This window comes from Gopherus flavomarginatus, chromosome 3, assembly GCF_025201925.1.
Source record: "Gopherus flavomarginatus isolate rGopFla2 chromosome 3, rGopFla2.mat.asm, whole genome shotgun sequence".
NCBI classification, from domain to species: domain Eukaryota; kingdom Metazoa; phylum Chordata; order Testudines; family Testudinidae; genus Gopherus; species Gopherus flavomarginatus.
Window position 1 is genome coordinate 176,513,301 of NC_066619.1, and position 16,889 is coordinate 176,530,189.

General features: G+C 38.5%; 1 protein-coding gene across 2 annotated transcripts in view; it reads left to right on the forward strand.

Annotated features, from left to right (window-relative positions):
- The window catches only part of PPP3CA (protein phosphatase 3 catalytic subunit alpha), a 332,320-nt gene that overhangs the window by 290,904 nt on the left and 24,527 nt on the right, over positions 1 to 16,889 (forward strand). For both annotated transcript variants that reach the window (XM_050944451.1, XM_050944452.1), the window contains exons 9-10: positions 8,850 to 8,975; positions 11,729 to 11,803. In XM_050944451.1, the coding sequence (XP_050800408.1) occupies positions 8,850 to 8,975; positions 11,729 to 11,803 (201 nt within the window). The remainder of the gene's footprint in view (positions 1 to 8,849; positions 8,976 to 11,728; positions 11,804 to 16,889) is intronic.

The following is a 16,889-nucleotide window of genomic DNA, read 5'->3' on the forward strand; positions in this document are numbered from 1 at the left end:
TTTTCACACCTCAGCTGCTAGAACAGGGCCTTATCCTCCCTGATTGAACTAACCTCGTTATCTCTAGCTTGCTTGCATATATATACTTGCCCCTGGAAATTTCCACTACATGCATCCGATGAAGAGGGTATTCACCCATGAAAGCTCATGCTCCAAAACGTCTGTTAGTCTATAAGGTGCCACAGGACTCTTTGCTGCTTTTACAGATCCAGACTAACACGGCTACCCCTCTGATACTGGTTGATAAAGTGCCGGATAACAGCTTTTATTGTAATAAAAAGTCAGAAATTTGCACATAGTTTTGACTTGCACCCGCACCTGCACATAAAATGGTATGTGTGGTTTGTTATATGTAGCTTGTAGATTAATACAGTAAGATTTTGAGGAAACTAAAAAGATTGATCAGCAGACTAGAAGTGATGATCAGATATATTTTAATCTTTCTAATGAGTGAATGTGATGGGGCGCTGTGGTATCGAGAAAGGGTAGGTTGGAAGGTTTGCAATCTCAGAAGTTACACCAACATAAAACAGTAGTAATGCAGCGATGAAACAAGCCCTAGTTACTTAAAAAGATAAAACTCTCAGTGATACAGGTTGAGGGAAATATGTTGCCCTACATTTTTCTATCTCCTGCTTCTTTGTCAACACAGCTGCAGATGTTGAATTCTTTAAGGTTTTTGAGGTGCCAGAAATTATGATGAGAAACATCATAGAAAAAAAAATTAAACTTTTTAGTGAATTATATGGTGCTCTTTAGTGCATTCTGTATGTAGCTCTCTGCATATACAGAAAAATGTTCTGATAGGAAATACTGGTACATTCATGTTTTTCCAATGAATGACCCTTGTTTGATAAGAAATGCAGATCCCCAAGTGCAAGAAAACAATCTTTACCTGATTGTGGTATTTTAAATATGATGGTTTTATGAGGCCTTGAGGAAAAGGTATGTTGAAACAAAAGCTCCAGATTGCATGGGTGAGTGCAGCCGTGTCTGTGAATCGCAGTGAGCCCATCACGATCTGTTATTCCTGAGTCCACACACAGAAGCCAAGCTAAGATTTTATCAAATGAGGCACTTAACAGTACTGCTGTACTATATAACAACTCTTCTGAAGAGTCATGCCTATTTTTGAACAATGTTGAAATTCATTATAGAAACAGTATATGGAGGCTAAAGAATACAGTATTTGTTGATCGGTAGCCCATGTACAGTATGTAAGTTATTACAGTATTTTTCACTTTTGTTTTTTACATTTGTTTAGGACATCAGGATGTAGAGTAGTGCTATTTTTGCTGGGACAATGGGTACAGAAATGGGAAATTGTGCAGTACTCAGTAGTAGTCAATCATTTCTGTTTGTCAATAAGTTTATATTTTAGTGTCTGACTGTCACTTTTAAAAATGGAGGGTTTTTTGGCTGAATTAATAATTTAACTAGCTATCTGAAGGCAAATGCTCATCTTGGAGGGTTTGTTTGTTTGTTTGTTTGTTTGTTTTAAGATTACATCTTATAACACTGATATATCCACTGGGGAGTTGGAACATTTTGACAAGAATAACAGGATATGTCTTCCTAAACCCTGTAAAGTCCACAGTGTGTTGCTAATACAAAAAATCAGATCAGGAGAGAGAAACAGATTATGCAAGGGGATCTGCAGTACTATAAAAAGCAAGAAAGCAGCCTCTCCATTGATTATTTGTGAAACATTCATTAATGCCCTAGAAAAAGGGGTAAATAGCGTGTTTATGAAATTCACAGAAGACAGCAAAAAGAGGTGTTGTGGACACCAACTGAGATAGATAAGTAATCCAAAGGGATATAGAAAGACAATAACAAAATTAGTTTCACCTTGGAAAAGTGCCCAGTAGCACATCTCAGAACAGAGATACTTGGGAAATAGTACCATAAGGGACAGAGGAATGATGTAATAATCTGATTTGTTTATCATCTTTGTTTTATCATATCAAACCTATCAGTTTTCTCTGGCATTCCTCACTGTGCTTATATAAAAGACCACTTGTTATCATAGCAACAAAGATGATAAAAACATGATTAGGGTATAATTGTCAGTGTAGGCATGTTCACTGCAAGTGACTTATTTGATCTACTGATCAAAGTCCCAAGGACTGGGAATTTGGCTATTTCTTTGGGAGAAATTATTCTATGATTTAAATAGAACTTACTGTTAGGGAAGGTTTTCCTGGTATGTTCAACCTAAATTTTTCCTTTTTATATTTCATCTTGTTACTGTAATCATAACCTTGTGTACCACATTAAATATTTCCTTTCCCTTTGTTACTATTTCCACCCCCCAGTATTTTTACCACCCCTTTTCCCCAGCCTGTCCTCTCATGCATGAAATGTAGTCACTAGTTAGCCAATCTGTTATACTATAGGGGAGCACAACTCGTGGTTCCATTGCTAAAGTTGAGCTTTTCACTTTAAAGCAGGGATTCCAGTGCTTTGTTTTGTATATGGAATGCAGTATATCCTCTCCAAAATCACAGAACTTATTCTCTGAGCTCAGAATGAATTTTCTGATCATTTACAAGCAGGGTTGATTGATTAGTTAGTAAAAATTAATTTCAAGATGATTCCATTAAGAAATTTAGCACCCAATGTCAGACCACTTTTTTCCTGAATGATCTTAGTGTACGAATTACACAGATGCTTCAGATGTCTTTTATAGCAACACTCACGGAAACCCTGCATAGGATACATCTGAAGACTTCTTTTACAATTAATGATAATTTTTTCTCACTATTCATAACTGAAAGTTTCTCCTTTACAGAGGCTGAAGAATCATGCTCCATTACAGAGATTTCCGCTGAGAAATGGCTTATTTCAAAATGATTGCCATTCCTGATTATTGTCAGTGGGACCAAGGTTATAGATTGCCCCCAATTAGATGACTGTCTCAATTTCACCACCAGTTTCCTATTGTTCTAAAGGGCACTGAGGCCATAAGATACTGTCTTCACTCTAGGAAATACTAGGAAGCAGTGACCGTTTTGTAAGAGTGACACAATGAAGGGAGAAAATAGAAAATCTAGTATATATTTAAAAATCATTTAAATCTAATTTGGGGCCACACACTCTAAAATGTCTTAATATTATCTATATGGTTATTGCAAGATGTTGCTACCCAGCAGGGTTACCTGGATGTCCTGACTCTGCATTTCTATATCTTAATATGTGTGAATTTAAGGGTAACCTTAACTCTGAATTTCTTGGATTTATAACTCTTGATTTTGGAATAATTGCTACATCCCTGCCATGTTTGTTACAATAAATTTACTGTACTTGCAACCTTAACTCCCATTTTAAGAGTTTAACTCTTTGAATCTTTCCTCATAAATCAATACCTCAGGTTACCTGATGAATTTTCTTGCTCTTTTGTGGAGCTGTGTTTTTTCAAGTTGACTCTCATTTTGTTCACTTTGCCCTTTATAACTTCTCTACATTTCTTTCCCCTCACTAGTGGTCAGAGTTCCTCCCTGTTCAGGATCCACAAATCCAGTCCCTTTAGTATTCCTGACCCCCTCTTTCATATCCTAAATGGAGCTGTTTACTGCCCATGTACATTACACCAACTCTTGCAGCATGTTACTAGACATTGCCCTCAATTACACCCTAGACAACCTACCGAGATACCTCTCCTTAACTCAGATCATTGCTGTTTTATCTTTGCTGTTTGCTTACTGAGCTGCCAGTCATCAGCCCACACTGGCAATGTTAATATGTTCAAATCAATACAAATTAATTTTGTGAGAGATTGTATCAAATGCTTTACTAAAATCAAGATATAATTCCTTTCATCCAGTAGTTGTTGGTCTTTCAAAAAAAAAAAAAAAAAGGTACTCAAGTCTGATTGCCAAGAGTTATTCTTCATGGGTGAAATCCTGCCCTCATTGAAGTTATTGGAAAGTTTTCCATTGACTTCTGTGGAGTTAGGATTTCACCCCATAAACCTATTCTTTTTATGGATCGTGTTTTTCTTATCTGTTTAACCAAAAAGTCCAAAAATAATGAAAAAATCCCTGCCAGTGACTAAAATTCTGTCTTCATAAAACAGAATTAAAGTATTGAGGGGGGTACCTGTAATATATTTTACATTATTAGCAGCTGATGTCTCACAAATTACTAATGTTAGTAATCAATATTACAATTTGCAATTCCACATAGTTAGATTATATAAGATGTTATAAAATATTGGTTCCTAAATCTCCTTGTTCCTTAGGATAGTGATTGCTAAAATCATATTAGAATTCATATGGCTATTAATAAAGCCATAAGTTTCTTGCTCTGGTTTTTTATCATAGATCTTAAAACTGCAACTGGCTTCTTGGTGTCATAGTGCTTTTGTTGGTCCTGATCCAGGAGTGAATGTATCAAGTGCCAGAACTTTGGACCAGTGGGATTTCCACTTAGTGACATCACTGATGTTCAAGAGATTCAATTTTCTCTTCTGTCTTGATTGTTTTATAATTGAAGGAATGCATCCTATGGCTCCCTTTTTTTTTTCCACCCCAGTGATCAGATACCCTGCAAACTAGTGATCATGAAAAATTCCAAAGATAAATATTAATCCAGGACAGTTGGGTCACCTGCAACAGCTAAGGTTCCCGCTGCTTTTGGCACCGAGTGTATTGGAGGAATGAGGGAGATAGAATCTCTCCTGATACAGTAACTCCTCACTTAATGTTGTAGTTATGTTCCTGAAAAATGCAACTTTAAGCAAATCCAATTTCCCCATAAGAATTTATGTAAATAGAGGGGGTTAGGTTCAAGGGAAATTTTTTTTCACCCAACAAAAGACTATATTATATATACATACACAGTATACGTTTTAAACAAACAATTTAATACTGTACACAGCGATGATGATTGTGAAGCTTGGTTGAGGTGGTGAAGTCAGAGGATAGAAGAGGGTGGGATATTTCCCAGGGAATGCCTTACTGCTAAATGATGAACTAGCACTCAGCTGAACCCTCAAGGGTTAACTCGTTGTTATCAGTGTAGCCTCACGCTCTACAAGGCAGCACGAGTGGAGGGAAGGGAGACAGCAGGGCAGGCAGAGAGAGACACACCATGTGAGAGCGAGAGAGAGATGCGCACTGACCCTTTAAGTAGGCTGACCCCACTCTAAATACACTGCTTTGTTAAGTAGATCAGCAAGTTGAGACTGCAGCTGCTCCTAGGAAGTTCCGTCCGTCTTGAGCCCTGTCATGTTGTCTGTGCCCCCCCCCCGTAGAGATAGGGTAAGTGGGGTGCAGGCGCAGAGGGGAGGGGGACCCCTGACATTAGTCCCCTCCTCTCCCCGCTCCACACAGCAAGCAGGAGGCTTCCAGGAGCAGCTCCAAGGCAGAGGGCAGGAGCAGCACATGACAGTGCGGGGAGGGACAGCTGAACTGCGTGGCAATTGATGGTCTGCTGAGCAGCTGCTGCACAGGGAACTTAGGGGAGCGGGGAGCTGATGGGGGGCTGCCAGTCCACCCTGGTTCCAAGCCCCCACCAGCTAGCTCCAATGGACTGCTCTTCCTGCAAGCAGTGGACAAAGCAGGCGGCTGCCAAACGACGTTATAGGGGAGCAATGCACAACTTTAAACGAGCATGTTCTCTAATTGATCAGCAACGAAACAACGTTAACCAGGACAACTTTAAGTGAGGAGTTACTGTACTCTGAAATTACAGAAACATCTGAACTAACAACAAGGAGCTTCTTCATTGGTTCAGAAGCTCTCCCTTCCATTAGGGAAGTACCATTAGAGCTATGGAGGAGAAGCTAAATATCTCATTTCAAGAAACAAAATACCAGGGCAGGGAGAAGAGAATCTCTAGGTTTAAAAAGGTCAGGTAAACTGGTAATGTTGCCGGGAAGTGTGGTGTTCTTGACGCAGCTGCAATTTTGCTCCTCCCTAAAGCACTGCAAACTACCATCTTCTAAACTGTAGTCTGAGTTATAGGAATAAACCAGCTCTTCCTGTGATTACATTATAAGTCATCTTGCTTGGTTGCATAACACAAAAAACTAATGATGTTCTCTACCACATTTGGAAATTAAAAACTTTTAAAATTACAAATTCAGAAAAGTCTGTGTGGCACTTTGAAACTATTGTGCAGTATTTTTTTCTTTTGTAAATATGATGTTACATAAGGGAATTTTTCTACTTTATTTTATGTGTCTGTTGTACAGTGTGTTTCTCCTTTGCTGGCCAGGTGATTTATAGGGAACTTCACTACCCTATGAATAGGAGGAAAAGTTTGAAATGAAGTGTCAATTGTTATTTTAAAGCTAATTCATATGGCTGTGCAGTTCAAATAGATACATTATTAATATGGTGTAAGTGAGAGTAGCATTTAGAAGATCTCAGAATCAATTATTAATTTCCTTCACTTTTTAAAAAGAATACTAAAAAGCATTCATATTTTGGCTGATGTTTCGCCTACTGCCCTGTTAATGAATATGGGGCATTTCTAGAGACTTCTTCCCAAAGTTAATTGTAAAAATTCTTTTTTTAACTTTCTCAATTTTTAAACATTTCCTTAATGAATGGAAAAAAGAAAAGTGGGGGAGGGAAACCAGCTAAACTCAGTAAAATGATTATTTGTGAGCATTAATGCACTAAATATATCTTCAAATAATTAAATACGCCTTTTTCATTTGGCTTCCAAACAGCCTTGATTCATTCTTGCCGCACAGCCAGTAATGAAATACATGCTTTTCCACATATGAAGAGAATGACTCTTGATCTCCTTTTGGTGACCTCAGGCAAAATATGAAAAATGCTTATTGAAAGGACTGACATTAGCTGTCCCATTTCTGTTGCAGTCAGACAAGCAGTGCTTAGCCACCTCCTTTTACTGGAAAGCAGAGTAGCCAACTGTGTGACTATAGAATGCCCAAGAGTCAAACATGATTTGTTAAACAAAAATTGTCTGATTGGGCAAGGAGATTGCATAAATTATGTCAGCCACCTTCTATACCCTGAGAAATTATGCTCCAGAATGTCCTGCGCCACCCAGGTACCATGATGGTTGGCACAAAATGGAGGGATTGAGAAAGAGAAGGGTTCTTTTTAATACATCTGAAGGTCACATAGCCCCTTGTTTACAATGTGGATTTAAGATTATTTCTTCGAGGAAATAAAGATAGAATGTATTAAAGCAGCAATATCATATCTGCTTTATATAGACCAGGTGTGGGAAAGAAGTGAACGGGGGGGGAGGGGTGTTATTTCTCACTTGCAAACAGTATTTTGACAAATGTAATCTTAAACATTATTGACATATAATATAGTCATCAGGTCTTATGCAAATATTGACTTTAGTGGTATGTCTACATTGCAGCTAGGAACACACCTCTCAGCCTGGATAGACGGGTACTAGAGGGGCTCGAACTAGCATGCTAGAAATAGCAGTGTAGATGATGTGGCTTAAGCTCTCCTGATCCCCCTAGGCATGAGATTCCAACCTTCAGACCAAGCCACAACATCCACACTGCTACTTTTAGCATGCTAACTCAAACTCTGCTAATATGAGTTTGTCTACCCATGCTGGGAGGCCTATTCCCAGCTGCTGCATAGACATACTTGAAGGCCTCGTCCACACTTGGAGTGGCATGTAGGATACATGCCACAGCAAGAGACACGCTGCGTATCGCTAATGTGGCATTGAAAGGCTCGGGCAGTAGGGAGGCAGTGAGGAAAGGCTCTGGCAGTGGAGAGTTGCTGGAGTCTCCTCCTGCTGCCTCTCCCCTGCCAGAACCTTTCCGGACAGACAGAATCTTTCACTTCAGTGGGGAAAGGCTCCAGCAGAGGGAAATGACACAGCTGAAAATAGCAGTGTACACAAGGGAGGCATTGCTCAGACATGTAGAGAGCCATATAGGATATATACAGTAGGATTCTGGTGTGTCTGTACTCTACTTGCCTAAGCGTACCTCACCATCTGCTCTATTTATACTCATGCTAGTGGGGCATGCAGTGTCTATAATCTACATGCCACCATAAATGTAGACCTACCTTAAGTTAACATTTGGCTACTGGAACAAAGTTTCCCACTATGAACAAAGTTCACCACTAAAGACTTAGCTGGTTTTCAGGCAAATTGAAATTAATTCATACAAAGGTAGATTTATTTCCCACACAACTACTAGTGTACAGTATAGTGTCACTGGATTAGTAATTGTTTGCTGACATTGCACTTATGTCATTGAATTGACATCACATATACCATAGAAGTGGATTGCTGTTAGCAGAACAGACTGAAATGATGTGATCTTAACCACTTTAACCCCAAGCAGTAAGCATCATAAACAAGATTACGTTCAGAACTAATGCTTAAATACTGGTGCATAATATACGAGTAAAGTTTATCTAAAAAGTCTTTTAGTTGTCTTTTAAAGGCACACTGTTCCCTTTTTCTTTATAAATTCAATTTTAAGTGACCTTTATTTAAAAAAAAATATATAAATACACAATCAGAATGGACGTGTCACAACATCACCATTGTGATGAATGGTGATTCCAGTATGTAGTATCTTAGTCCCATATTGAATAAATATTTCATCTGGGTTCTCCTCTAAACTTCATTGTTCAGGGCTTGTGTGTCATTGTGTTATGCTAATAATAACTAAGTTATTTTATATTGGCCATATCAAAGATAACTTCCTTCCACAAGCACAGAAATATTTAGCTTTTATATTTCAGAAATATCTACAATAATTTCTTTTGTTTGATATTCTGTAGCACATTTATAGAATTCAAGTTCTATTGCTGTTTTTGACCTCTGGTGGGGATTGTCACACATGCAGTTAATGTTTCTTTTTCTTTCCTTCCTCTTAGCTGCGGTGTTGAAGTATGAGAACAATGTTATGAATATAAGGCAGTTCAACTGTTCCCCTCACCCATACTGGCTTCCAAATTTCATGGATGTATTCACTTGGTCCTTGCCATTTGTTGGAGAGAAAGGTTGGTAACTTGCTGTGCTTGTGGAAGCCACAACGTGAAGTGGGATTGGAGGTTAGGGTTACCCAAGCACCACTACCATTAGCAGTTCCACTGGGCTGGGTTGCATGGCTGTAAATAACTTGGAGGTGGATCTAAGAGAGAGGTTTTTTGAGGATGTAGTGAAGAGGCTACATCTGAAGTAACGCTTCAGGGAGTGCAGCCTTGACCATTCCCACATTCTGCATCTTTTATGATTTTTGCTTTTTTCAGAGCAGAGTAATAACAGCTGTGCCATGATCAGAGTGCTCTGGAAATAGGTTTCCATTTCAGCTGGAGATAAGTCATGGATTTATTTCAATTTATTTAATGAACTCTTTGGGCATTGTGATATTGCCATTTGCTGGTTAGAGAAGACCACACCAGCTGTGTCACTGTTACATATACTTCACCAGCTGGCCTCTAACCTGCTGATGCAGTCATGCATTTCTCCCTTGAGCAGTACATTCAGATCATGTCACATTGGTACCCACTGTGCTCTTCTTTCACTTGGTTTTCTGCGGGGGTGAAGAATCCCTGAAATATGACATCTCACTAAGCTGTTCCAGCCCTGAAACGGCCATTAGTTTTGTGCCTTACCATACTACAGAAATATCATTGTTGGACAATGACATAGGTGCTTTGTGACCACTGTAAGCTGTGACTGGCAAGTACACAGCTGGAGGCGAGACCACTTTGGTCCAAAACATGAAGCATGAGTATTTAAAACCCAACAGTTTGGCTGACTTAAAACTAGAGAGCTATGAAACTTGCTTTGATCTTTGCAATATGATACAATATGTAGCTGCAACAGCAGTTTCTGCCAGAAAGTTAAAATGAACTCTTACAAGCTGCTTGGAATAGTACAATTTTATCTTAATAGGCAACTGAAAATGCAGCCTGCTGTGGCTTTACTTACAGTCATGATCAGCTCAGTTTTCAGTTATTCATTTATACTCTAAACAATGGCTCTTTGAAAGAGTGGTTGAGGTAAAGCCAATAGTGGGATGCCCAAGGCCAGTGTGAGCAAGTCAGGCAATACTGAGGGTAGGGTGTGCTAGCAAGGCATTTGTTGTCTCCATGCGTGTTTCCACTGATAGAGGAAGTTCTGGGGTCCTTGCTGATGTGTCTTTTTCAGGCTTTTTAAAAGACAGTAAAATGAATTCATTTTGTTAAGCCATAAATATGGCCAATCCCAGTTTTCAGGCAAATCATGCTTTCTGGCTCACATGTTAGACCTTTGTTGCATATTCTGCAGGTGGTCCCCCAGAAAACTCCTACAGACCGTAAAGAACTATTTGGGGTGGGAATGCAGAACATTAAGTAAAGATCAACACTGAGCATCTGATCACAGGATTTCTCCTTGTGTTCCTGTTTTCTCTCCCCTATTTTCCATGTCCCACTCCATGCTCAAGTCCTCAGTGATACTTCTGGTACTTTGACTGAAAATCCAAAATGGTTATTAGAGGAATCTAGCAAAATAAAGCTGTTGAACATATGTTTTTGTGCTCTCACTAGGTTTTTTTTTTTATTTCTTTAATAGATTTTTTTTCTCTCAAAGGTCAACCAAGGTAGAAAGCTGAATATGTTACACAGTGTTAGTTACACCAGTCCATGTCACTGTGGAAGTGTTTCCACTAATACTTCAAGTGAAAAAGATAAATGCCTAACTAATTTATGAACAGTAGAGTTCTGTTCATCTTTTGACTGTGTCAAACCACTGTGGCTATCACAGAAGAGAATTTTTAGTAACCACTCGATTTGAAATTAAATCTCCAACCTTTATAGCTAGTGCAAGTCCAGACATGCCTGGTAACACTTTTGATGATGCTTAATACATGTAGATGTAGTGGAGTTTTTCACTTGTCTATCTGCTAATGATTTGACATTTTTACGTAGTAACCCAGTCTTTTCTAGAATTCTAAATACCATCTCCTGGCATGAGTTTTGGCTGTTTTTGCACTGTACACCCTCTGGTCTGTCTTTTACTACCACTGGGTCTGAAATGGGCTAAGAGTGGTTTAGGAACAGCTTGAAGCAGACTGCTTGGAGTGCAAGTTACAAAATAAAGAAATTAAAAATATTGCTTTTTCAGCAATAATTAAATATCTACAGTAAGTCCTGACCCTAGAGATACCGTCAATTTACATTAGCCATAGAACATTGTTTTATTAAAATAAAATAAATATTAAATAACATTAATATGAACAGGATCATTTTCATGATCTATTTTATCTTACTTATCAGTACGGATATCTTAGTTGCTTATAAAACCTCCAGGTCTGGGAATCCCAAACTACATCATTTTATCCAGTGCATTTTACCCTAGACCAGTCTAGTTTTATTGTTCAACCTGAGTGCAAAGACAAAACTAAAACTTCATGACCAGGGAAAAGTAAAACAGGATTTTAAAATGATTTTGTTTTGTTGTAATCTAGGTTGCTGCTAGTGACTCATAGAGAACATGCTTTTTGTTAAAAAAAAAATAATAGTTGTGTTATTGCAGTGTGCCTTTAAATTTGACCGTTTTTACTAGGAAACCATATCAACAACCTCTTATTAACCACATGAGATCTTCGGACCCAAGTTTATATTACTACAAATGTGCAAACAGTTTAAAAATTGGATGAGGTGCTATTTGTTTGCTTATATTCATTAACACTACTACGCTACAGCCTGCTCTCAGACTGATGAGGAAAACTCACCATTCATGTTTCTCATTTATTTTTCCTCTCCAGTGACAGAGATGCTGGTAAATGTGCTGAACATCTGCTCAGATGATGAATTAGGGTCAGAGGAAGATGGTTTTGATGGTAAGAGCTTTCTGCCCTCCATTGAGATTGTTTGTTTGTTTATTTTTTGCTTTGAATTTATTTGTAAGTCTCAGTTACTAACATTAGGGATAGTGTCCTGGTTTTCTGGATCTCATTTAAGTTCTTTCACACTGCTGAAAACAACAGTTCGTGCTGGACATCAGTAGATTTGCATTATGCATGGTTTGGAGAGAATTTATTAAACTCTCCCCTTTGCCCACTTCCCACTCAAGCCAAAAGGGAAAAAAAATGTTGCTTGTCCTAGTTTTAAAGAAAGAAATTAATACTTTGACTCCTTTCATGAAAACCAAGTTCTGCTGAATATAAGGGGCCAGGTAGTGCTATTGATTTTTATGCAGAGCTTCCCAATGATTCCAATGGGGAGTTTTATTTAGAATCAATGGCCTATATGGTCCAGAGTGGCTTTCTGATGCTTCTGGAATGCTAGATACTGCAGATTTGGGAGAATGGTACCCAGAACTGAAGAAAACTCTCCTTTGGATCCTTGAGTCATTAGAAAACAATTTGAACACAGTCACTAGCTTAGAAAGGTTGTTAATTGCAAACACAGATATAAAAGGGACATGTTGCTGACTCATTCTTTCTGAACAGAAAAGGAAAATCTCCATTAGTGCTCCATAGAATTGATACTATATGATGATGAGTGACCTCCGATCCCATTGACTACGTTGTAAAAGACACTCAGTGTCTTCGGGATTTGGTCCCATGGAAGTAAATTCATTTATTCTATTATCCAATGTTTCCTGTTAGAACTAGTGCGTGGTAAGTGAATACTCACACTATATTTATAATCCTGTAGAGCAGTCTTTGTCTGCAAGCAAACCTGTACTGTACTACTTTTTATCTTCAAATAGTTCTCCATGGTTCCTTGATCTCTTTAAAAAAAAAACACTTAGGCACTAAAAAGAGAGAGAGGGAAACATTAAAACTTGAGAGAGAGAAAATCAGAACACAAAGCATGAAAAATATCACTACAGAACATAAACTAAAAGGAATTTGGTAATAGGTTTGTGGAGAAGAGCAAAAAGAGAGGAGGGGTGAAAAGTGTATCAATAAGTAAGGCTTGAGACAAACATTTTATGAATTTAACCGTTCTCAGTTAAAATGGCATCTTTTTAAAAGCCTCTGTTTTTCTTATCATGAAGAGAATATGCCATTGACTTTTACAATTCACAAACTGCAAAGGAAGGGGGAAATAATTAGTTGTTTCCCTTCTTTTCTGAACGTTGTTTTGCCGTTGAAGCCAGTGGAAATTCCACTGGTGGAACAGCTACTCAATTGGGACTTCAATAGTTCTCCTTGAGGATCAGGCAGAGAGAATGCTTCAGTTTAACTGGTAATCAGTGCAGAGAAGAAACACCTGTTTGACTATTTTACTTGATATCTTTCGCTTGTGAAATGTAAATAGCCAGCTATTTTGCAGTTAAAACAGTGTGTGATAATGTATGAAGACCTACAGATCTACCAAATATAAATATAGTAGTGGGAAAGCCATGTTCTTGTAGGTCCCGGTTCAGAAAAGCACATAAGCACATATATAGGTCCCATTGACTTGGGCACCAAAGACAAAACCTTTCAGGGTGGGATTTTCAAAAACACTTAGCATTGGCCTAACTCTGCTTCTGTCAAGTCAATGGTCCAATTCCAACTGACTTTAACGAGACCACAGATAGACCAACGCTGAGAGCTTTTGAAAATTTCAGCCTATATGTTTAAAAGCGTCTATGCAAAAGTTACTTCTTAGCAGAAGGAGACCAAGATGATGGCCACAAGTAAAGTGGAGAGACTTCATAGGCCTTTCAATGCAAGTACTTTTGTGACCTAAAATTCTACCATGCTTATAAAATGAATTCACTGTAGAAGTAAAAATGCTCTGTGTTCACTGTTTCTTGTACATTACTTGGTGTTTGAGTAGGAATGGGAGGCATCTGTTTTGCAGAGATGTATCATGCCAGCCTTCCCGTTTTAAGCTATTTCATTGCAGTATTGGTGTCTAAGCAGGGAGAGCAAGCCAAAAGACTTTCAGTTTGCAGATGTGTATGCTAAATTATTTTCTGTATTCATATTAGGTTTCCAAATAGGAGCAATTAAATACTTCCCACTTCTATAGGTTTTTAAGTTATTGCCTAAATCTACTGAGGATTATTCTTTCTGTCTTTCTTTCTATTGCCATAGTCCCTCTGAGCCCCAGAAATATTAGAATAATTCTATCCCTATCAAATACTATGTCATACCCAATAAATTCACAGGAAGAAGGTATAGATGAGACTAAAACACAGGTTAGCTCATGTCTGTTTGACGTTGTTATCCATTCAGAGTTGTAAAATGCAAACTATGGCCCTGATTGTGCAATCTGCTCCGCTTGGGTATACCCTTATGCCTGTGCAAAGCCCCAGTGAAGGCACTGGAGTTTTTTGTGGGGATAGGGAGTTTGCCTGTGTGGAGTTGCTTGCAGGATCAGGGCTTAAGTGTGCATTTGTATGGGGTTTGTCTGTTTGTTTATTTGGTTAGTTAGTTAGTTATGCATTCTGAATGATTTCTACATTCATGCATTGTGACCTGTCTTTAAATCTGAAATATCTTGAGTTCCATCACTAGGAAAGGCTGTACCCTAGCTTCTAGGGCAATCTGAGGGGTATTTTCCTTTCATTTGTGTCCTTGGTGTAAACTGATTATGATTTTAGCCCTTTGTGACTACACTTTTGTAGGGTCTTTGCATTCATTCCCTTATTATGTGTCTAAATATGTTCTGTTTGTTCCTTCCTTCATCTGCTGTTCAGCCTCCTGAAAGAATTGAATTGTACTTGGAAAAGAATGCCTGATAGCTAAAATAATACATGCATTTTGGTTTATGGAATAGTTTTCTTTAACATGACTACTTCAGAATTCTTTTACACCATTTGTAGTTTCCAGAGCCTACTACTGCCATATTTCCAGGGCTTCATGCTGATTTTGTTCCTCTCTATTTGATCTGCACAAGCACTATCCCTGGTTCCCACATAATTGACATGAGAGCCACAGAGGCTATGCAGCATTTTTCTTTGCATTTCCTCATTGACTTTCATTATCTGCACTGAGAGCCAAAAGCACTGAGCAGGAGGAAGGAGAATGATCTATCATAATATGTGAGCTCTCAGCATCCACTAGTTCTCCTTTCTTACCATCTATCCCTCTACCTTTCCCACATCACCAGCCCCTTCCAAAATTAAAGCACCAAACTCACCCAACTTGACTGCATGCTGTTCTTGTGAATCAGCAACAGTGACCTGGGTCATGCATGTTCCAGTCTGCCATCAGAGTATGTTGATGTGAAATAGCACGCAGTAAATGTCATTTGCTTTAAGGAGATGTTTATCCGGTCCTGATCCTCATTCACTATAGGCAGTGTCTATTAATGGGGCGGGGGAGGGGGTTGTCTGTCTAACATTTTTTATACCCTTTCAAAATGCTTGTGTTCCATTGGCTGGTTACATTGGCTTTTTATTTTTGTCTGCTTTAAAGAGACAGAAAAGTTATCTATAATATAATATAGCAAATTTGGATCATTTTCCCTTGCTGTCCTATTTTTCCCCTTCTTTCCTGCTTGTCATGGTAGTTGGTATGTAACCTGTTACATCAAAGAATGTCTTGGGTGAATGCTAACTAGTGTGTTGTATGGTTTTTACATCAAACATATCACCTAGCAATGGGAGTACTTCTGACTAGCCAACATACATCCAGAGTACCATCGTATTTTAATTAGCAGCATTTCTGGCCTAACACATTTGATTGAAATAATTAAAAACCTTATGAGCTACTAATTAAAGTGATGCAGTAATATAATAGACAACTTGACACAAACCTACTGCTTGCTTTGTGTGCTGCACTTTCATGATCTGTCACAAAGAGATTTCTTAATTACCTGGCTTAATTTTCATGTCACAAAGCACCTTCAATGTTGTAGCTCAGGTTTAAAACCCTGCCACTGAAAAAGCAGCAGTCATAATTTTAAGTGCTGCATTTAGTCACCAGTTGGGAGCTGTGGGGCTTGGTGAATAAAGCAGTATGCTTCAAGACTAAACTGAGTTAAGTGAAATACGTTTTGGTGATCAAACTTCCATTCCACTGTGGACAGTAATCTGTGAAACTTTCCCACTAGACGCTGATCAATACAGTGATTGTTATTTGGGAGCAGACTCAGAAGTGAGCTGACATGGAGACTGAATTTCCTTTAGGAGAAGCCACTGTCTTATATCACAGCTAAACCTATTATTAGTAAGACAGTGTCTATTACCAGCTGCGTATATAGTAGTCTCAGCGTCACAAGTCAATCAGTCCCTTAATTGTAACAAAGGACAATTTTTTCCCCATAAAACCAAATGAGAAAAAAAAAGATATTGCATAATAATCTCCTTGGGTAAGTGGGAAAGGAGAATTTTTATGTATTTGTTTTCATTTCTGGAAGAATACTCATTGGAGGAATACTGAGATTTTCACACCTCTTCCTGACCATGTTGATGCTATCCCTATGGGACTATTTAGCAGTGGTGTGTGTAGAGAGCAGTTCCTAACCTGTGTAACAAATGAGTGCTCCAGTGGAAACTTTTTGCCTGGACCCTGATGGCTGCAACTAAATTGCATTAAAAATGAGCTGTTTTTTATTAAAAAAAAAAATTTGCATCCATAATATTTGCTTCTATTTGATTACTATAAATTGCTTAGTGTGAAATCCTCCGGTCTGATCATACTGGGAAATGCATAAATGAGGCATGCTTCATTGACTTTGGTGAAGGTAGCACAGGCACATCTCCCGTGCTGATCAAAGCCGATGGCTCACGAGGGTGATATCAGCTTTGCTTTCACCCTGAAATTTCAGAAACAGGGCAGCTGGTGACTCATATTTTAATACTCCCTGAACTGCCTTTAGCATTTGTGCTGTGCATGCATTTCTAATATAGACTGGAGGTATCTCCTCTCAGTACTTGGGGAGAAGAGACCTCAGCATTGTGTACAGTATTACTGGGATGGTTTATGTGGCTTTCCCAGAAGTGGCATCTCCAGCTTATTCAGCCTGATGAGAAGATCA